This window comes from Thamnophis sirtalis, unplaced genomic scaffold (genome assembly GCF_051295495.1).
Source record: "Thamnophis sirtalis isolate CommonGarterSnake01/CBP01778 unplaced genomic scaffold, rThaSir2_p1.2 scaffold_11, whole genome shotgun sequence".
Lineage (NCBI taxonomy): Eukaryota > Metazoa > Chordata > Lepidosauria > Squamata > Natricidae > Thamnophis > Thamnophis sirtalis.
In genome coordinates, this window is record NW_028261391.1 from 55,125,604 (window position 1) to 55,148,776 (window position 23,173).

Genomic DNA, 23,173 nt, shown 5'->3' on the forward strand with positions numbered 1-23,173 from the left:
AGCTATACAAATCCCACTTCAAGACTCTGGACCACCTTAAATTCAAACCAGAAGAGAAGCTGGGGTGATCTTACTCTTTTGCTGAGTGAATAAAAGGAAGAAGAAAGCAAAAAAACAAACAAAAAAACAAACAAAAAAAACCCCAGCCCTTTATATTTCCCAGTTTGGATTCCGTTATTATTTTGTTGTTATTCTTTCCCTTACTGGGTCTGGTCTCTTGTAGCTGCTCCCAATATATTTCTTGAAACAGGCTTGGGAGAGTTGGGTATTTTCCTTTGCCTCCTACTTTTCAAAGTTCTGATTTATGGCAGTTGGTTAATTAAAACTTCTCACACAGTCAAAGTTAGGTTATCAGTTATCAGTAAGAAGAAGTTGTTCTCCTTCTCCTTCTCCTTCTCCTCCTCCTCCTCCTTCTTTTTTTGGTGGAGGGGAGTTAAGATTTATCAATTGGAAAAAATTCAAACAGAATAAATCTTTCAAAGTGTTTGGTTTCTTTTTTAAATCCAAAACCAAGTTTAAAATTTATATTTAAGTGGGTTTGTCATTTCTCTGCTTCCTCTTTTCTGTCCAAAATTGTTTCAAAAATAACTTTTGGGGAGCTGGTGTTTCAACCCTCCATTTTCCCTTTCTTTCTTTCTTTCTTTCTTTTTTTGGAAAAGTTCCAATCTGACCATCAATATTATTTATGTTCTCAAGATTTATTTGCCATTTCCAGGTTTTCCTGTTCAACTCTTCTGAACTCTCCTGTTGTTTCTTTTGATTTGACATGAAGTTCTGCATCTTGTTAGCCATATTTATAGGCTGTAGTCCCGACTTCGATTCAAAAGACAAATCTCCGACCTGCGAAGGATCTGTTGCCTCCCCCTGGGTCTAATGAGACACTGTCCTCTTCGCCCACCCCTCCAGGGGGTTCAGGTCCAAATGGACCTCGAATTTGGTTTGTGAAACAGGGTTCATGTGAGGCTCTTGAGAACAGCCCCCCCCCCATGTCTGTCCAGCTGAAGAACTTCCTGTCAACTCCCTGAATTCTTGGCATTCCCAGTACATATATTATTCCTCCCTCCTAGATAAACTGGACAGGAGAAACAGCTAGATGAACTAATTCTATTATATTATAAGGCTATATTAACAGAATCTTGGCAATACAAAAAATGCAGACTTCTTGCTGTCAATTTTAACTGCTTGATCCATTATTTTGGGTCCTTCTTAAGTTTCTTCCTCTAACCATTAAATCACTGGGACTCCAGCCACTGTTGACTGATTATTTTCTAAGCAGGGTGTCTTCCCCTCACTCCCCTGGGCCATCCACACATTAAATGATATATAATATAGAGGATTTTCTTTCCCTACTATGTTTGAATTATTATTGTTTAGTGTTGGATAAAATAATCCAAGTGGAATTGGAATTCTGACTATTTTTATAAAATTAATATGTGCTGTACAAAAGATTTTCTAAAGAGCATTTAGTATGTTCTGTTTACACAAGTGCTGCAGTTACTTAGTACTCTGACAGGAGAATGATCAGCCTGAATATAGAATGATATGTTCTCTCCCCCCCCCCCGTTTTCCTACATAGTGTATCATCTCAGAGCTTGCCTGCTACACTTACTCAATGGTAGTAGTTCCCCTTTATGATACTTTGGGTGCAGAAGCAACTGTGTACATTGTCAATAAAGGTAAGACTTTTCCTCTGAATGGGGATTCATTCATTCATTCATGGAGAAAATCCAGAAATGGAAACATTTCATCAATTTCTCAAGTGTTTTTAATTCCAACTATTAATAATAATAATGAGGATAATGAGGAGGAGGAGGAGGAGGAGGAGGAGGAGGAAGAGGAGGACAATGATGACGACTATGGCAAAGTCAAGCAGGGGTAGTACCAATAGTAATAGGTGCCTTGGGTGCAGTCCCAAAACAACTGCAGTCCCAAAATAATTGAACACCATAGGCATTGACAAATTTGCCAATAGTCAATTGCAGAAAGCAATTGGAATTGCTTGGAATTGCTTCCACCCTGCGACGATATCTGTAACACCATCAAACATCCAGATTTGCCTATCCCAGGTCCTTGGTAAGGACTCGATAGGTAGACAAAAATGCCAAACCCGGACTGAACATCCGGCTGATTGTGCAAATAACAACAACAACAAAGTCATAAGCTGAATACAAGAAGGAAGTAATTGAGAAGCGAGCTGAAAATTGGAATAGCAAAGCTATACATGGCCAATACTTGAAAAGTATTGAAGGCAAAGCTGACCAAAAGATAACTTGGAATTGGTTAAGATCAGGAGTACTGAAAAAAGAAACCAAATGCTTTATTTTGACAAGCCTTAGCCACAAATTGCATGAAGGCAAAAATTCAGCATGATACCACCAACAGCAAATGCCGCCTTTATAATGAGAAAGATGAGATATTCAGCCATTTGATCAGTGGGTGCAGCAAAATTTCACAAACTGACTACCTACAACGCCATGATCAAGTTGCTAAAACCATTCACTGGAAACTGCCAGAAGTTTGGATTTGAGTACAGCAAAACTGTAGAAAAATAAATTGTTTGTTGTCCCAATTATAATTGGAGCCCTTGGAGCAATACCTAAATGGCTACCTCGCTATTTGGAAATTCTAAATTTATCAGACTTGAACATTCTGATTCTACAAAAAACCACACTACTTGGAACAGCTTATATCCTCCAATGTTACCTTAATAGTTCTTAGATCCTTGGTTAGGACTCGAGCTGTTGAGCTACCAACCAGTCCCAAAGGCTATGAATCTCACCAAAGATTAACCACATAATAATAATAATAATAATCTGTTTCTTTATTCATTTTCATTTAGTGGATTTTTACCCTGCCTCTCTACAAGAGGTGGTCCATGTGCTGCCATCTTCCTTTCTTCCCACAACGATATTATAAAGTAGATTTTGCTGGAAAACAGAGTTACCTAATGAACTTCTATAGCTGATGATGGATGGCAACCTTGTTTCCAGAATTTTATGCTTTAACCAGTACTCCCCAGAAATTAACCATTACTCCAGATTCATTAGTTTATTTATAACTTGGGCAATTATATCTTTTAATATCAGTCCGGTTCAGCATATTAGAAATAAGGTAGATTCAAGGCTTTTACTAACTGAATCTGTGGAATAACATCAAAAATATTAGATTCTGGAACTTCATTTAGCTTAATAAAGTCGGTATCACAATAACAAAAATAACAATGAAAATTCAGTTGGAAGTAAAACTAATTGGTTCTTTAATTTCAGTGATTAGATGACCAATAATGCTTTACTTGTAAAAAAAAATCACAATCACAACAATGAATCACAACTTAGCAATAAAGCTTGTTAAGATTAATTGTACAGAAGAGGTTTCTCTTGGGATAAGTATATTCATAATGGACTTCCTTTGCCAGTCTAGACAAGCCGCTTTCTCCCTTAACACATGGAACAAGCTTCAGAAGATCACACAGTGGTAGCTTGATGGTCCTTTCATAAAGCTATATATATAAGGGATAATCAATTTAATAATTATTATTAATAATATTAATGAGGGAGATTGTTGGGGACAATATGCTGACTTTGCAAACCACTTAGTGCTGTAAAGCACTGTCAAGCGGTATATAAGTCTATGTGCTATTGCTATTAATACCCTCCTTCCCACTATTTTCCTGCATTAGACCAATCCAAGAGGGAATCTTAATAATGTTTATTTGAGAAAGTAGAAAGATTTGCCTCTGCTACTAGCACAGTGCTCTTAAAACAACATTTTGAGGCACTTGAACACATGTTTTGCTTCCTATATTTGGGAGGGATGATGGAATGAATATGGATTAGGACTAGGCAAATCCAAAATTGTATCAGTCATATATGTTTGAGTGTCCTTCCTGATATTCCCTGATGCTATCAAAAGTAGGCTGCCAAATCCTGACAGCACAAGCTGCAAAATAAAGTCTATCCAAAGTAGTTATTGAAACTGTTACAGAGACAAATAGCTTTGTTACTTAATAAGATGCCAATGACAAAAACATCAAGGGGAAGCATTCTAGTAAGCAAAATCTCTCCTTGTGTTCATATTTCCTCATCTCCCACCTGGAAGTTAGATGAAACATTCTAATTGTCTGTATTCTTTTAGCTGACATCTCAACAGTGATTTGTGATAAACCCGAAAAAGCAGACGCAATACTGGAGAACTGCAAGGAAGGGAAAATGCCAGTACTAAAGACAATTATTCTGATGGATCCTTTTGATGGCAGCCTAAAAGAAAAAGGAGTTACATTGGGAATTGAAGTACTTTCTTTTCAAGCAGTTGAGGTATTGGATGGATTTTTCTAAGAAACCATTGCTTTGACTGAAATTGAGAATTAGCCTTAAATCTAGTAGATTAGACATGTTCACTAAAGTCTCCCTTTGTAATATAATCTTGAGTCTTAGAACAAGTAATACTAAATGTTATGTTCAAAGACCACTAATATATTCAAATGCTTTTGGAAGAAGTTGACCTATTTGAGAAATAGAATATAAAAACATGCTATGTGTATTCTTTTCCCCCCTAGTTTTTTAAAAATAAAAACTCTTGCTATATGTATTCTTTTTAGTTTTTTTTAACCAAAAGTATAGTATTTGACCTATATAGTTATGACTTCACTGGACATTGCACATACCTATCCTCCTCCTAGTCTTATATGCATTTTTACAAACATTATCAGGCAGATTCTGGTGATGTTACAATGTTATCTCAAATTTTTGAATCTAATCATTAATATCATACAGTCATTCCTCTCTATTTTGCCTTGCAATATCAAATAAAACACTACATTATATTGTATTGATTCTTAATAGCTATGATTCTCCCAGAATAGAAGCTTCATAGAAGGGTAAATTAAATGAACGTGTCACCTTGAAGTCAATTCTACCATGACTTTAATATTAAAAAATATCTCTAGCTCTTTACACTTTTATATAAGAAGAACACCTTATTAGGTATACAGCCTTTTAATCCATGATTTTGTGTCACACAGAGGTCTTTTGGAGAAACTGGCAAAAGTAGATGGAATGGTATATCTCTTCTACTATTTCTAATGTGTCACATTTAGGAAACATGCCATTGATGGTATAGTTGTTAATTATTATCTCCAGCTGTTTTACAATAGTCTATATTGGTAGGCCACCATATTCCCCAGCACTGAATTATATAATTCAAGTTTGCTTTATGTAATAAACTGTGGGTAGTCCTCAATTTTGGATGACAATTGAGTCCAAAACTTCAATCGCTAAGCAAGTCAGTTGTTAAGTGACCAGTGCCTTTTATGACCTTTTTGATCATTATTAAGAAAATCACTACAGTTGTTAAATGCAGTCATTAGTGAATCTGGCTTCTTCTATTGACTTGGTTTGTCAAAAGCTTCCTAGGAAGGTTGCAAATGACAATCCCAGGACAATATGTTGCCAAGCATCCTAAGTTTGATCATGTGACTTCAGGGATACTGCAAGTCATATGTATGAAAACTGGCCATAAGTTATTTTTTCAGTGTTGCTGTAGCTGTGAACAATTATTAAATGAATGGTTATAAGTGGAGGACTATCTATATTTTATTGGTCCTGAGTCTCCCCACATTTAGATATAACAAGTTATCAATTTGGAAATTTAGTTATTTAGGAAAATGTCATTGAAAATATTTTTCCAAAGTTTCTTCAAGTGTAGTTTTTCCTCCTTTTCCATACAGGCACTAGGAAAAGACAATTATAGCAAACCAGTTGTAAGTACTAATTTTTCCCTTCACTTATCAATTTTTGTCCACTTATGACCAGGTGTAATATTAAATACCCCTTTGGATTAAATTGTTATCTCATTTCAGCCTCCCAAACCAGATGATCTTTGTGTTGTTTGTTTCACAAGTGGCACAACAGGTGGGTAATTTGAAGGAATATTAGGCCAGATCTCTTATTTATTTAAAGAATATTTGACCTAAATATAATAATATATTTACTGATTGAACAAAAATGCTTCCAATATAGCTTTTATGGATGCACTGAGATTCAAAGGGCAAAAATGAATTCTGCCAAGTCAGATGTATCTTAAACCAAGTCTTTCACCATGATTGTATGTTAATTACTGGAATTCAGAAAAGATGCATGTCTTTCAAAGGTTTCTTAACAGAAGTAATGTGTGTACTCTTAATCTGTTGTTTAGTTTTGTCCTTTCAATCTGGATCAGAATTGTTGATGCTATTTATTTAGATTTTGAAAGGCTATCACTATATATACCTTTGAAAGGTATCACATAATTGTTGGTTTTGACCCTTTGAATAGCAAATTGTCGCAGTAAACTGAGGGCCTAGATTGTTAGGGGCAATATGCCATAAACCCTTTAGAGAAGGCTGTAAAGATATTTGTCCCAAATATATTTTTAGGTAACCCTAAAGGAGCTTTGCTAACACATGGAAATATTGTTGCAAATTCTGCTTCCTTCCTGAAGATCATAGAAGTAAGTTGTAATATGTTTTTAACTCTTGTCAGTTCATGAATTTTAGAAGGACAACTTTTGTTGTCATTTTACAACAACTGAACTAACCAGCACTATGATCCCAACTATTGATTTTTTTTTCTTTCCCCAGAAAAGTACTGATTTTGATTCATCAGATGTAACCATATCATACCTTCCTCTAGCTCATATGTTTGAAAGAGTAGTGCAGGTAAATGCCTTTCTAAATTGTATTTTCTAAGTTGTGTTTTTCCATAAATCAAAGCTCTGCACATTTTTACAGTGGCCTGCATACTTAGCACACATAAATAGCAGAATTTCAACTGCATTGTTGTGGCTCTCATATTGACTCCGTTACATTTTTGGATCATTCCTTGCAGACCCACTGTATATCATGCTTTTTCTTGATTTTTAAAAACTCTTATGTGGATTAATTTAGGCAATATATGTCATTTACAATTTAGAATAACTTTATTGTCACTTTAAATGCTAATTGGTATACATTAAAATGAAATTTTGTTGCATACAGCTCTCAAAGGATCATCACTTTCAATATATAACTAAATAACTAACTAAATAAATATTATGCCTATACCCACATATATTATATGACACAAAGAAACAACACAGTCTAGTTCAGATGTATACTTGTACATGGCAATAAAAAGGAATCTTGTGAGTTATAAGGCAGATCGCATAGGAAACAAGACTATTGTAGTCTTGCTAGAAATACTTTGAAATCTCCTCCCTTTTAATTTATGGTTTGCCCTTATTACCAAACATGTGATACTTTTATGTAGATTAGGTCCCTTGGTTACAAGAAGAGCAAAACTAGTTCTTTCTATATATATGGGAATGATTGAACTGTTAGAGTCACACCTTTAATCTGTATGATCTGAAAGTGGTTTCCTATTCATTCTCTTTGTTGTGATTATAATCAGTAGTCTCATTTTCTCTCTAATCATGTCAGCTCTATCTAATCTGATTTCTGGATATCAGATAACTCTTACAATATGGGAATGTATAGATTTGCAGAAGGTTGAACTCAATTCTCTCATTGCCTTCTAGACTACAGTGTACAGCATTGGAGGAAAAGTGGGATTCTTCCAAGGTGATATAAAACTTCTTGTAGATGACATGAAAGCACTGAAGCCAACACTATTTCCAGTAGTGCCCCGGCTGCTCAATAGGATGTATGACAAGGTAAAAAGTGTGTTCTGATACAAAACCATCTTCCCTTAAACAGCTACAGTTATTAACAAATATGTTTAAGTTTATATGCCATGATAACCATGCATTGACAGAAATAGAAGCATATTTTATCTGTTGTTACCACCAAAAATCTGCTTTAGAGAATTAAGGAGTTAGAAGAGAATATGTCGCTTAGGTATTAGCTATGAAATCCTTGGTGCTCTCTGATCTTGGTTGTTTGCTTACAGACATTTTATTACTGGACTAGGTAACACTATCAATGCTAGTGAGTGTGAAGTTTGCTCTCTGTTTAAATACAGGAGCCTGCCAATATTGGTAGATGTGATTTTCTCCTTGTTACTTCTTTAGGTAGGATATTATTGATTGATTGATTGTCTGCTGTTAATCCCTGCTGATCTGGGGGTTGGTTGCTGGAAAAAATGTATTTATCAACCTTTGCCTCTGTACCTACTTTCAGTTTGATAGACAAATACACTAACAAATCAGAGGATCCCCAATCTCAAGATTTACAGCAGAGATTGTAATACAACTTCTAGAAACCATAGCAGTCTCATGAATACAACCCAAAATATTACTCTGATATACAGAAATAATAAAAAAGAACAGAGAACAGAAAAAGAAAGAGAATATGCATGAAACATCAACTAGCAATCAGAAGATGCAATGAAACCTCCTTCATCTCATAATGAAGACTCAGAACCAGACTCAGAACCAGACTCAGCCATAATTTCAGTTGGGAATCTGTGAGCATCCTAGACTAAAGTAGACTAACTAAATTCAAAAATGTTAGGGAATGCCTGGAAGATTGCTATTGGACAAATTATCCATTACATATAGTGATAAATGATATTTACATATCATTTGGAGGGACAGTAAAAGGCTAAGAAAAAAACAAAAAAGACAGAACACATGCTCCCCAGCAACCAATGCCCAGATAAGCAGGGATAAACATAAGGTGACCAGATTTTCAGATTGGTAAAGAGGGACACCTTTGAATGGGAGGGGGGTGGGGCTTGATTAAAAATTTTATATGGAGCAACAAAAATTTTCATATAACGCAAAAATAGTATTGTAATTTTTTTTCAACATAACTACAATTTACAAATATAAATTGTAACTCTTGCCAAACATCAAAATTTTGATCGCGTGACCATGAGGATGCTGCAACAGTCGCTAAGTGTGAAAATGGTCGCTAAGTGTGAAAAATGGTCATCAGTCACTTTTTTCAATGCCATTGTAACTTTGGTCACTATACCACCTTTCTTGCCACAGTTCTTAAGTGAATAACTGCAGCTGGTATTTTGTATTTTGGATAGAATCTTTTTTTAAATAGTCTAAGACAATTTAAAAAAAGAATCCACACAGAATAAAACTATTTAAAAAAATCCTATGCACAATAAATAAAATATTGTTTTAAAATACATTAAAAAATAAAAGAAAAAAACCCAGTTCACTTACCAGCAGGCACAAGTGAACACTCCAAGTCAATCCAGAATGATATAGATGTTAATACAAAGAACTGAGCAAATTAAAATGGTGAAATTAGTCAGGGAAATATTTTTCAAAGAAACTTTGTCACCATTTTTTTCCACACGAGCCGACCTCCAACCTCCGTGCCCCTCCCCTCCGGAAAATCCAGGAAGTAACACTCGCGGCTTCTCTAGCCAAGCATTTCCTGGAGCTCTATGGTAGTTGGTCATTTTTTCTTATAAAATGAGGTAAAAGGGGCGGCGGGGGGGTCCGTTTTGTTGCTTTAACGTTTTAATATCTTTAATGAAATTACTGAGAGAGAGGTTAGTTAGACAGAGTGTCTTTTGTCTTGCCCCGGTTAGGATTTCTTAAGCAAATCCACTGGGCTTTCAACATGAAGCCAGAAAATCGGGACTTTTTAAAAACGCCCCGGGACATGGGACAAATTGTTATAAAGCGTGACTGTCCCACTGAAATCGGGACATCTGGTCACCTTAGATAAACACCAGACAAACAATCAAGGTCCTGATCGGATTTTATGGAGGGAGTTTCAACTTGTCACTCCTGAGGAAGTGGACAAGGCCATGGGAGCGGTGAGTGCCTCCACCTGTTTACTGGATCCGTGTCCCTCCTGGCTGGTCTCGGCCAGCAGGGAGGTGACACATGGCTGGCTCCAGAGGATTGTTAACACCTCTCTTCGGGAGGGATCTTTCCCGCACCCCCTAAAGGATGTGGTGGTGAGACCCCTCCTTAAGAAACCTTCCCTGGATCCAGCCAATTTGAACAACTATCGTCCAGTCTCCAACCTCCCATTCGTGGGGAAGGTTGTTGAGAAGGTGGTGGCCTTTCAACTCGGACGCGCCTTGGATGAAACAGATTATCTGGATCCCTTTCAGTCGGGTTTCAGGCCTGGTTATGGCACTGAAACTGCTTTGGTCGCGCTGACCGATGATCTCTGACGGGCCAGGGATAGAGGTCATTCCTCTATCCTAGTGCTTCTTGACCTCTCAGCGGCCTTCAATGCCATCGACCATGGTATCCTTCTGTGACAGTTATGGGAGGTGGGAGTGGGAGGCACCGTTCTAAGGTGGTTCTCCTTCTACCTCTCGGACAGGTCGCAGTCGGTGTTGGTTGGGGGACAGAGATCGACCCCTAGGCCCCTCAAATATGGGGTGCCGCAGGGTTCGGTCCTATCCCCCCTCCTGTTCAATATCTACATGAAGCCACTGGGTGAGATCATACGCCGGCACGGGATTAAATATCATCAATATGTGGATGATACTTAATTGTATCTGTCCGCCCCGTGCCAACTCAGTGAAGCAGTTGAAGTGATGTGCCAGTGCCTGGAGGCTGTCAGGGTCTGGATGGGAGCGAACAAGCTTGCACTCAATCCAGAGAAGACTGAGTGGCTATTGATGTTGCCTCCCAAGGATGGTCCTGACATTCCACCTCTTAGCCTGGGGCGCGAAGTTATTTGTCCCTTGGAGAGACCTCACAATTTGGGTGTCCTCCTGGACCCACAGCTGATATTAGAACACCATTTGTCGGCTGTGACCAGGGGGGCCTTTGCCCAGGTTCACCTGGTGCACCAGTTGCGACCCTATCTGGACCGGGAGGCACTTCGAATGGTCACCTATGCCCTCATCACCTCAAGACTGGATTACTGTAACACACTCTACATGGGGCTGCCCCTGAAGAGTGTCCGAAGACTACAGCTGATCCAGAATGCAGCCATGCAAGTGATAATGGGTGTACCTAGATACACCCATGTTACACCTATCCTCCGTGAGCTGCACTGGCTTCTCATCGGTCTCCAGACCCACTTCAAGGTGCTAGTCATTACTTTTAAAGCCCTACATGGTATTGGACCTGGCTACCTGAGAGACTGCCTCCTGCCATTCACCTCCCAACGACCAATAAGATCACACAGGTTGGCCCTCCTCCGGGTGCCGTCGACCGGACAATGCCAGCTGGCGGCTCCCCGAGGGAGGACCTTCTCTGTAGCTGCACCGGCCTTGTGGAACGAGCTACCCGCAGAGATCCGGACACTCACCACTCTCCCAGCCTTCCGTAAAGCAACCAAGACCTGGCTATTCTGGCAGGCCTGGGGCTGTTGATTAATTTCCAGCCCCACTTGTGAAATGGATGTTGTATTAATTTTAATATTGTATCTTTTAATGTATCTTGTTTTTGTTATGAGCCGCCCAGAGTCCCAAAGGAGTGGGCGGCATACAAATCCTATTAAAGTTAAAGTTAAAGTTAAAAGCAGAAAACAATGCCCTAATCAAAGAACTATCAATGAGAAAGCCACACTCCACCAACACTGGCTGGCAAGTGACTTTGTACAAACAAGGAGCAAACTTGCATTGATGATGTTACTTGGGTAATGAGACACTTGAAAACAAACAGCCAAGCTCAGACAACACCAATGACTCCACAATTAAGGGGCTCTTGGGGAATGGTGTGAGAAAGGAAGAATATAAGATTCATTGCTTAATTGAGTTCATACCACAAATTAAGCTATATTTTACTGATGAGTTGTTAAATAAATCATAACTAGTTTGCTTTAAATAATATACAAAAGTTATTTGCAAACTACAGTGGTTAGATTTGTAAGTACAATAAATCAAACAAAGCACATTATACTTTAGGGTGTTCATTCAAATAACACTAGATGTATTGTAGTCAGATCAGGTTTTCTCTAATCACTTTTAATCAACCACTTGATACAGCAGCACAGTTTTAAATGAATGACAAATTAACCAATTCTCTGGATTTGTCAGTCAGCTGTATCAACATTCCATTCCGATTAGAAAAATAATTGGTTGTAGGGAAGCATTGATATCAATGCATACCAGAGGTGGGTTTCTTCCGGTTCAGATCGGTTCAGCTGAACTGGTAGTGGTATGCTGGCCTGGGTTGCAGAACCGGTAGCGACCCAGGCTGGCCATGCCTGTGAACCGGTTCCCTGGTTGCCGCCGCCATCTTTTTTGGAAGTTCTGTGCATGCGCAGTACAATTTCCATTAAATTATGCTTGCACATGCAGCACACATCTAGCGCGTGCACATGAGTGAATCAGCAGTAACACCAGCTAGAACCCACCCCTGATGCATACCATAAAGTAAGAACCAAGTTTATTTTTGTGAAAATCAGGTAGACTTTCTCATTATGTGAACTAATATTTTGCAGATTCAAAGTGGTACCCAAACAAGATTCAAGCGACTACTGCTAAATGTTGCTCTAAACCGAAAACTTGCTGAAGTGAAGCAGGGCATTGTCCGAAACAATAGCATATGGGACAAACTAGTATTCGGCAAAGTTCAGGTATATGTTCCTCTTTACACTTTATTTAACTATTTGTTATTAAATTTATATGTTACCTAACTTTCCAGAGGCAACTCTAGGTGACTTATAATCACCCAATTAAAATGCAATATAAAACATTAAAGCAATAAATGGGGACATTAAATTTAAAATTTAAATTAAAAGTTCAATTAAAATAAAATTGACCAGGATGAAAAAGGAAGAAGCAAAATGTGCTTTGGGAGGAGGTGGAACATTATATAATATACTTTTGTCAAGGTAAATAAATACAAGGCAAGCTATATAAAACTTATGTTATTATTTCTTTCAAAGTGGCTTGACATCCTGATTCTTTTTTATTGCTGGACAGGAAGTGACAGGTGGAAAGCTGAAAGCAATGGTAACTGGTGCTGCTCCAATATCTCCGCCTATCCTACAGTTCTTCAGAGGAGTCTTTGGCTGTCATGTAAGTGCAGAATTCTGAAGGGATGGCTTGGCTTTCCAGTTCTGTTAAAGCTGATCTCTGGCTAAGAGGTGCACAAGGCAGTAAGTCAATGACTGACCTGAAATGGTGGTAGTGATCAGGATTCAGGACTATTCAAGTTTATATGCTTCTGTTTTAATGGAACTGTCACAGAACTGGCACTGTAAAAATATGTGAATTTATAACCTTGTGGATTGAGTTGGGTTGAGCAACTGTATTATTAAGTTATTGTTTTTTTAAACAGGCCTATCAATATTGCAGTCAATGAAAAGCCACAAATTCCTTGGCTTTTCTCTCTAAAAATAAGTGGGCAGTAGGCACAAGTTGGTTCGCTTCTCCCCTTTCCCATATCCCCAAAATGGTAATGAAAAGTTGTAGTTTGATGAAAATTTACCTTTTTTAAACCTAAAATCATTTTCTTACTGCTGCTTCTACTACCATGGAAGTACTGTTACACTTGTTTCATTGATTTGATTTGTATGACCATCCTTCTCAGCAAATGACTCCAGGCAGTGAACAATTGAAAGCAAAGTGTCATCAAAGTCACAAAAATTAAAATACACAGCAGCAGACATAGATAACACTATTAATGGTTGTTAACACAACCAGAAGATGGGACCATTTATTTCGTCAGTATAGGGTTACAGTAATTTCTGCCAGAGATTTAATAATCTGTAATTAAAACAATCTTGTCATGATCTATGCTAAAAACACAGAACTGCAAGTGAATCTCAAGAACTGTATAAATCAAGCTTTTCTCTTCCTAATCAGATTGTAGAGGCATATGGTCAAACAGAATGCTCAGCTGGCTGCACAGTCACAATGCCTGGAGATTGGAAAGCAGGTGGGTTTCTTAAATTTTCATGTTAGGATCATTTAGAATTGAGGAGATTATTTTGGAAATATATGAGTTATGGTGGTTTTCAAATCAGGGTCAGACGATAATATTAAAGTTTGCTTCTAGTTTAAGCGTGTGTAGGAATTTCCATTCGGAATTGCACCTTTTAATTCTTTTAATCTTATTCTAATAAATTTTACAAAATTTATACAAAAAACACCAGTCACACAAAAAACATTGTCACACTGTTTTGGGTTGTGTTCTTTAGGTCATGTTGGACCTCCTCTACCCTGCAACATCATTAAATTGGAAGATGTCCCAGAAATGAATTATTTTGCATCAAATAATGAAGGGGAAGTAAGTATATTTTTTCTAATATAACATTATCTGAATTTAGCTTTTTGAACCAAAAACAATTGAACAGTAACACTGTGTACATTTCATAGGTGTGTATTAAAGGGACAAATGTATTCAAAGGTTATCTGAAAGACCCTGAGAAAACAGCAGAAGCACTAGATAAGGATGGATGGCTTCATACTGGAGATATTGGAAAATGGTTGCCGGTAAGCAATTAATAATGGAATGTTTTGGCTTCTACGTTGTACTGTTAATAATTGTAGCAAGTAAGTTATAGGAAATATATCTTAAGCGGTTTTCAGGTGCTTAAAAGTGTTGCTTTGCAAAAAGAATTACTATTATACTTGGAATATTTTAAGATAAAATGAGATAATACCAAAGTTAGGCTTAGTCTTCATATTTCCTCCTGTTTGTACAATAATATGGATGACCTTAAATAGGAGCAACATTTAATGTAATGAAATATGACACACATACATACCCTCTTGATTGTAAAAATCCCTGAATATTTTTATTTTTATTTTTTGTTAAGACTTGAAGTAGAAAGGCAGAATATATTTCAAGAATACCTACCTTATTTAATGTCCCAAATTCATTAGATTTTTGGCTGGTATATTTTTTTCTTCATTTTCTGTCCGTCGAGACAAGGACCTAGTAATCAGTATATCAGTATACTGTAGGGGAAAAATAAATTCCTTAACACAACCTTATTTATAATGGTTAATTTCTAGACTTGTATGGCAACTAAAGATCAATATGAAGATTTCAAACATTAAATCATGACATAACATAAATGTGCCCACCTTAATGTTAATTGTAGGTCATCAGGGCCCAATGTATTACTGATTCGGACCAAAATAAAGGGCATCTTAACTTAATGTTTGGAAATCTGGCTCAGAAGGCTGTGCATGGCAAAGCAGTAACTGCAAGTTGAAGTTCTCTATATATGTAACAAACACAGGTTGATCTTGCGATTGTTTTCTTTGCATGCTAAGTGGTTTCTTGTATTAACTATTAAGCAGTAACTATTTGGTGGCCATTTAAGGTATGCAAAAAAACCAGTGCCTAAAATATCAATTTCTGGAATCTCTTTAACAAAAAAAACCCCTGTCATCAGTTTCCAATTTTGACTGGGAATGGTTTTGGAAGCCTTAAAAGCCGGGGAGTGAGTGGTTAGATATTGTAATTACCTTTTAAATCTTGCATGTTACAAAACCTGAATTTCAGGTATTAAGCAATCATCCATCATTATTAAAATAAGCTCCTCACAAGTGTTACAGGGCACAGTAAGAACATCTGTAATTGATTCCATTTTTATGTTGTATGAATTATCAATTCCCATTTTATTACATTCTTTTGTAGAATAAAGCATTGAAGATAATTGACAGAAAGAAGAATATCTTCAAATTATCCCAAGGAGAATATGTTGCACCCGAAAAGATTGAAAACATTTATATCAGAAGTTCTTCTGTAGCACAAGTCTTTGTGCATGGAGATAGCCTTCAGGTAACAACATGTTCCTTTGGGAGTTCTACCTTGATTCCCAAAGGCTGTTCTCTCCATTGCAAGATTACTTTTCAATTTTTAATTATGGCTTTCAAATAAATGACATGCTCAAACAAATTTTAACCAAACATGAAATCTCTTCCCCCAAAAGGAGGGATTTTGTATGTTTCAGAGAATATCTTGAGGATAAATACTTTCTTTTCTAAGTGACTAAAATTTGAATGTCCATTGCTTCCGAAACAGTCTTTCTTGGTGGGTATAGTAGTTCCTGATGAAGAAACTCTTCCAGCATTTGCAGAAAACCTGGGAGTAAAAGGTTCATATGAAGATCTTTGCAAAAATTCAGTAAGGACATACATTTTACTTTATAAAGAATTAAAAATTCCACAATTTGTAAGATAAAAATGTTTGAGTTAAATTTTATAATTTAAAGAGAGCGGAAGTGACGCAGTGGTTTGAGTGCAGTATTGCAGGCTACTTCAGCTGACTGCTAGCTGCAGTTCAGAGGTTCGATCCTCATCATGCTCAAGGTTGATTCAGCTTTCCATCCTTCCGAGGTGGATAAAATGAGGACCCGGATTTTTGGGGGCAACTTGCTAACTCTGTAAACCACTTAGAGAGGGCTGTAAAAGCAGTATGAAGCAGTATGTAAGTCTAAGTGCTATTGCTATAATTAAATGTTATATAAAGTGTTAGTTATTTAGGTTCACAAGTCATGCAAGCTACAATATTGTTATTTGATTTTGGATGAGCACATTATAAAGACCTCCACTGTAGCAGTGGTTTCAATAGGAAAACTATCACACTTTAGCATAATGTATAAAATGTGTCAGTATACATAGTAGGAAAAAATGCATGTCCTGAAATATCATTACTTATCAAATCAGAACAGGAACCTCTTATGACTTTTGCATTTATTTATGCCATAAAAATTGTCTAGTTGCCAGATTAAATTTAAACAAAATAACTAGAAATGGGAGAAAAAAGGCTGTCCAATAGAACAGTGATTCTAAATCAACATTTAGCATTCCAAAGTGACATTATAGAATGAACTGAAAGTTTATGTGTAGTTTATATATTGATATCACTTTGCATTGTTTTTATATATTTGCACTTTGAGGAGCATTATAATCTTCCATGAAGTTGTTCAGGGCAAAACTGATAGTTTGTTGGGTATTAATCTAGGAAAGATCTTGCATTGTATTTAGCTCCGAATAGGCCAGAGGAAATTATAGTTTAGGACTATAATAATAACCAGTAACCTGAACTGATTATTTAATTACAGGTAGTCCTCAATTTAATATTATAATTGGGATTAGAATTTCTGTTGCTAAACAAGGCTCTGGTTAAGTGAGTTGTGCCTGATTTTATGACCTTTTTTGACACAGTTGTTAAGGGAATCATGTGGCTGTTAAGTGAATCTGGCTTCCCTCATTGACTTTTCTTGTCGGAAGCCAGCTGTGAAGGTGGCATGAGGCACCATCGCATGGGCCTGAGATGCTATAACTGTCATAAATGCATGCTGGTTGCTAAGTGCCCAAAAATTGATCATATGATTGTAGGGATGTTTGTAAGTGCAAGAACTGGTCAAAAGTCATTTTTTAAATCCTGTTGTTATTTGAACAGTCCTAAATGAATGATTGTAAATTGAGGATTACCTGTACGTTTTGTGTATCTATGTAGCACGAGTTGATAGTTCCTGATATCTCTAATATGAAAAAATAAAACGTCTTTTAATTGAGAAAAGCAAATCTGTAAAGGAAAAATATGAGATATTGATGTAAACCAAATTCATCTTAGTGGATTAGGGTAATGAGAGAAACAATTTCCATTAATAAGCTGACTAGGAAGAATTAATTTATAGAAGAAATTTTAATGACATTTCTTAACATTTATCCGCAAACATTTCAAGTGGAAAGTTTGAGTTTCTTTAATTGGTGTACCATGCAGAAAGATTAACCAGGCTTACTACTTGTTTTTGTTTGTTTGTTTGTAATGTCATTATATTTGACTTACACTTTCAAAAAATCAGTTTTATATACATTTAGGTTAGTATTATTTTTTAATATTTAAAGTGATAAACTGTTAACAGTTAAACTTTAAATATTGTTTCAATTTTTTAAACTTCCATTTTGTTTCAAGGTAGTGAAAAATGCTGTATTGAAGGAAATGAACAATTTGGGAAAAGAAGCTGGCCTTAAGACCTTTGAACAAGTAAGTAATTATCTAGGAAATTGCTGAAGATGATGGTTTTTGTAATGAATTCAAAGAAGAATAAAAAAATAATCAATGGAGAAAGTATTGTTTTCTCTATATTAAATTTCAACTCTCACTATGATGAACACCTAAAAGTTGTGCCATCCTTAAATTTTCCTTCTACTTTGCCCTTCTGAGATTTGATATGTAGGATGAAGAATTGTATAATGCAGTTTCATTGTATTGAAAAGATGCTTGATTTTATAAACAAAAAAAGTGCCATAATACCTAATTTGGAACCGATTCTAATACCAGGATATGTTTGGTGATTATAAATCCTGGCACATTTTGTGATTCCTAGATGTTCTAATGAGGTCAAATTAATCTTATCATTTACAATGGATTTCTAAAAGACTTCAGAATTCTTAATGGCATATTTTTGATATTCTGAAGCACATAGTTTGAATCTCCATTCTTGGCCTTTGACAAATAGCAAACAATTAATACAATAATAATTATGTTTTGGAGGAATTCTTGAATGGTAATGCTTCATTTCCAGAGGTGGGTTGCTGCTGGTTCAGCCGGATTGGGCGAATCGGTAGTGGCGGTGGCAGGTGGCTCAGCCCACCTGCCCAGATGTTTCTGCACATGTGCAGAAGTGTTGTGTGATCGCACACGCGCACACAAGCAAACCAGTAGTAAAATAAATTGCAACCCACCACTGTTCATTTACCATATTATTCCAAATTGAGTTAGCCCTTGGATCCCTGATAGGAATATACATTCAGTGGAAGATAAATATTCCATAAATATGAAAATGAAATGAAAATGTCAAACTGGCGGCCTGTAGGCTGGATGCATCATGCATAGGCCATGCCCATCCTAGCTTCACAAAGGCAAAAAAAATGCAATACATCATGTGACGTGATCGAGTTTGATACTTGTGCTATAGACTGTTCCCTCTGTTACATTATTCTTTGATTTCACATTTGTCAATAAAATGGTAACTCATGGTAGTTATATGTGTCAAACATTTTTGATTATGACAAAATATTTTCTCCACCAGGTGAAATACATCTACCTTCATCCAGAACTGTTTTCAGTTCAAAATGGACTCTTAACCCCAACACTGAAATCAAGAAGATCAGATCTCGTCAAACACTTCAGGAGTCAAATTGATGCTCTTTATGCTTCTGACATGTAAAAGAATGAAGGTCACCTTGATTTGGACATATTGACAGGGGATTATGAAAGTGCCTAACTGGCAAAGGAAACTCCTAAAAGAAACCAATAAACATAGTATGTGTGTATTGTTAGGAGGTTAGAGTGTCCCATTTAGAGTTACATGCACAGGAAGACAAAGCAGACTGAACTGGCTTCAATTATTTAAAATCCCTGGGGAAACTATTTTATTGTATAACCCTAATTGAAATTGAAAAGTATTAAATTGTTTAAAAACATATTTAAAAACATGGGAAAACATTGAACTCTATCACACCATTAAAAGAATATGACATTATATTTGTTTGATTAAGTTGTTATGGCATACAGTAGATATTAACTACATAACAAGGATAATGTAATGTATAATGTTTGGGGGATTCTGTCATATCTAAAAAACTGTAAAATACACTTCTTTTACCTTTAGGATGTACCACTCATAGATGAGCACTTACATATATTAGCATCAATTGTATATACGTATGTTTTAAATTGGTATATCCAATTCTGCTAAAGCACAAAATGACTATATTTGCTAACTGAAACTTGCATATGAAAAAACTTAGTAAAATAAAATATCCTAAAATATTTGTCAATTCATCTATATACAAAGACATTTCTAATATTCAAAAAGTTGAACTCATTGTTATTTTTACAGTGGGTTGACACTGTAGTCAAACAAACTACATAATATAATGACCTAAAATATAAATAAAATAAATGTTTTTTTCTTTGAACGCAATTAATTTATTTCATTGGAGCCTAGATAGAATGAGTAAATATGCTGTTTGCTTGCGATAATTAAACAATTCTTTATTTAAGCTTATTTTAATTTTGACAGGTTCAGAATTATTTTAAATTTCTGGAATGTCATAATTCTAATTTATAATTGCAATGTAATTTTGTTAAATAGTCTATATATTATATTTCTCACTTGAGATATTACCAAGCATTGCCAAATAGTCCATTTCAGTTAGACATGGATGACTTTAAATATTTTTCAGACTATTACAGACCTGAAATGATTTTCATGAAGTACAATGTATCAGGCATCTTTGCTGATCAGATGCTAAAATAAGGTTCAGTACAATTTCAGGATTAATGGAAAATATAGATATATTTATGTTATTTTAGTAAAGGGAATTACATTAATAAGTTAACAATCAAATTTTGTAGTAGTAAAAACTTAAAACAAATTTAGATAATCAACAATGTAAACCGAAAGAAATTGTGTTATTATATATATTGGTGACTTCAAATAGGCCTGTAGGATGGCTTCTTCATACTGACCATCTGCATTTAGGCTAAAATAATATTTTGCTGTTATCACTTTGAAGCCATAATTTTTGGTACCCTGAAGATCATATGTTGTGAATTGCAAAAACCAGCAATAGCTTCTATAAGCCATTGGAACTTGCATACATATCTTTTTTGAACATGCAGTTTAAACTTTTTCTATATATTTTCCACCCAACCTAGTTCTGAAGCAATTCATAACTATACTGTTCCTATATTCTTTCACATTGTTATTTGATACAGTTCTGTTTAATGTAACTGTTGACAAGTATTTATTTTTTATTTGTTACAGTTCTGTTCAATGTCACTGCTGAAAAGTATTCTTATTTTTATTCTGTTATGAATAGCCCTTTCTCTCATCTGCTTTTCTCTGAAAGACAAGTACTAAACTTTCATTCTTGCATGAGGTTATAGACTAATAGCCTCTTTATAAGTGTAAATTAGATGTAGCTTGTGCCATCAAAAGCAAGATCCCAGAAATGTATCAGACAAGTGAATTGTACCAGTCAAAATCTTTACTGAATTGGTAATTTGCTTCTATATCAATGGTGGGTTGCAGGCGGTACGCCCCGGTATGTGCCTATTGGACCCTGCCTGGAGCACTGGATATCGTTCTGGTATGGTGCTCCAGAGGGCCCACCTGCCTGTCCGAGCTTCTTACCTGTCTTTTAAGGCTTCCGAGCACACACATGGCACACCTACACAATTCTCCGCTGAGCAGCTGGAGCTCGTGGAGACGCTAAAATGTGTGAATGCTGCCGGCCCGTTCCAACCACACTGGTTGGAACGGGATCAGAACCCACCACTGTTCTATATGAATTGTCTTCTGCAATATGAGTTATGCTTCACCACAGCTTTCTTAACTTTCTGCCATTTTTTGTACTTAGGAGGTAGTTGAACATTTATTTATTGAGCACAAATTCATGTGCTTAAAATGGCATTTTCAAAGTACATTTAACACTGACTAGCTGCATTTCTGCATATTTTGCTAGAGCAATATTTTCACAACTAGGTAACTTTAAGATATGTGGACTTCAATTCTTAGAATTCCCCAGCTACTATGCTTATTGGAGAATTCTGGGAGTTGTAGTCCATACTTTGTATACTTGTCAAGTTGGAAAAGCACTGCTGTAGAGGCATTTATTTCTTACCTTGAGAAGAAGGTGGGAAAGGGAAAATGGTTTGTCAGATCTGAAGAGTAGAAAGAACAGCCATACATTGGCCTATTGTCTTTATTTTATATATATATATATATATATATATATATATATATATATATGTTATTTTTTATTAACAAACATGTAAAATACACACATACAAAACCTAGACGTACACATTTACACAATACAATACGAACAGGAGCTTCCTCTTCTTTCTAATAGCAATTATCAATCGATACCGCTCACTTATATTATTTCCCCTTCTATTGTATTTCATTTGGATTTCACCATTCTTAACCCTATTATTTTACTCATAACTATTATTTTTTGAGTTTTGTTATATTCCTTCATTGATTCTTGTTTCTTTCCTCCATCCACCTATACCATTTATCCCATAGCTGGTAGAATTCTGATTCTTCTTTTCCCTGGATTTCTTTAGTTAGTTTGTCCATTTCAGCACAATCCATAACCTTTCTTATTATTTCATTTTCGTTTAGAATTAATTTGTTTTTCCATTTCTGGACAAAGGCAATCCTTGCCGCCGTAATTCTATGTAGTATTAAATACTGGATTTCTTTTTTATATTTCGTAGACATTATTCCTAATAAAAAAACTTCAGGTTTCCATTCTATTTTAACCCCCGTGATTGCCTCCAGCCAATTTTTGATCCTTTTCCAAAAAATTTTAGCCTCCTCACAGGTCCACCATAAATGGTAATATGTTCCGTGTATTGATTCACATTTCAAACATTTTGGGGAGGTATTTGTTAAAATTTTAGCTAACCTTGTTGGTGCCAGGTGCTATCTGTTAAACATTTTGCACTGGTTTTCCTTGTATAAAACTGAGTGTCATTTTTAAGTTTGTTCCCCTATTGTCTTTAAAAGGGCTGTATAGGCAAAGGTTTTGGACAAGCTTTCAATATATATTTCAATTAAACAATAAAGTGGCAATCCTGGAATCCTTGTGATGTTTGGTTTTTGACCTGGCCTACTTGAAGAATTAACTACAATCAAATTACATTTCTCTATTTCAATTTTTAATACTTTTTTAATGCATTTGTTTGATTATTGAATTTAACTATAGAGTCTCATAGAACGTTGTCCTGATGAGTATCTAAAAAAACATAGTTTACCAGAAAGTTCAGATGTTGACTGAACATTACCTTCAGAGGGAGGAAGAAAGCAAGTGCTACAATTTATCCTTGCTGAATGGACATAAAATTTCATTGTATCTATAGGGTACCAGGCTGGAGAAAGTAGTATAGTAATAATTTGATGTTACCCATTATACTATACAAAAGCAAACAGTGCTATCATGGGTTAACATGTTGTGTGAATTGTTATCTGGTTTTATTATTTCGTTGCAAACATTCAGCAAGACGTTCATCTCTAAAGATGCACCGAAGAGAAAATATAATCTTTCCTATTTTATTTTTGTTTAATAAAAATTACATATTAAAATTAAAAAAAAAAAATCCAAAGCATCAGCTAAGTCAACTCAGCTGCATTCATTTACATAGTCCTTTTGACTTTCATGATGGCAATAGAAAAGTAATTTGAGGAATGTAAATAACAAGAATATATTTTTATGAGTGAGCAGTACTTAAACATCAGAAAAAAATGTAGCTCTTATGTTTCTTAAGATTA

The 23,173-nt window shown here is 35.8% G+C and overlaps 1 protein-coding gene across 2 annotated transcripts in view; it reads left to right on the forward strand.

Annotated features, from left to right (window-relative positions):
• The window catches only part of ACSL5 (acyl-CoA synthetase long chain family member 5), a 33,570-nt gene extending 13,507 nt beyond the window's left edge, over positions 1 to 20,063 (forward strand). For both annotated transcript variants that reach the window (XM_014060283.2, XM_014060282.2), the window contains exons 6-21: positions 1,577 to 1,676; positions 4,135 to 4,313; positions 5,726 to 5,758; positions 5,858 to 5,909; positions 6,413 to 6,486; positions 6,617 to 6,694; positions 7,552 to 7,686; positions 12,356 to 12,490; positions 12,840 to 12,935; positions 13,725 to 13,797; positions 14,060 to 14,148; positions 14,238 to 14,354; positions 15,511 to 15,654; positions 15,898 to 15,999; positions 17,797 to 17,868; positions 18,917 to 20,063. In XM_014060283.2, coding sequence (XP_013915758.2) covers positions 1,577 to 1,676; positions 4,135 to 4,313; positions 5,726 to 5,758; positions 5,858 to 5,909; positions 6,413 to 6,486; positions 6,617 to 6,694; positions 7,552 to 7,686; positions 12,356 to 12,490; positions 12,840 to 12,935; positions 13,725 to 13,797; positions 14,060 to 14,148; positions 14,238 to 14,354; positions 15,511 to 15,654; positions 15,898 to 15,999; positions 17,797 to 17,868; positions 18,917 to 19,054 — 1,617 coding nt within the window. In that variant the 3' untranslated portion in view covers positions 19,055 to 20,063. The remainder of the gene's footprint in view (positions 1 to 1,576; positions 1,677 to 4,134; positions 4,314 to 5,725; positions 5,759 to 5,857; positions 5,910 to 6,412; positions 6,487 to 6,616; positions 6,695 to 7,551; positions 7,687 to 12,355; positions 12,491 to 12,839; positions 12,936 to 13,724; positions 13,798 to 14,059; positions 14,149 to 14,237; positions 14,355 to 15,510; positions 15,655 to 15,897; positions 16,000 to 17,796; positions 17,869 to 18,916) is intronic.
• Positions 20,064 to 23,173: the final 3,110 nt, after the last annotated feature.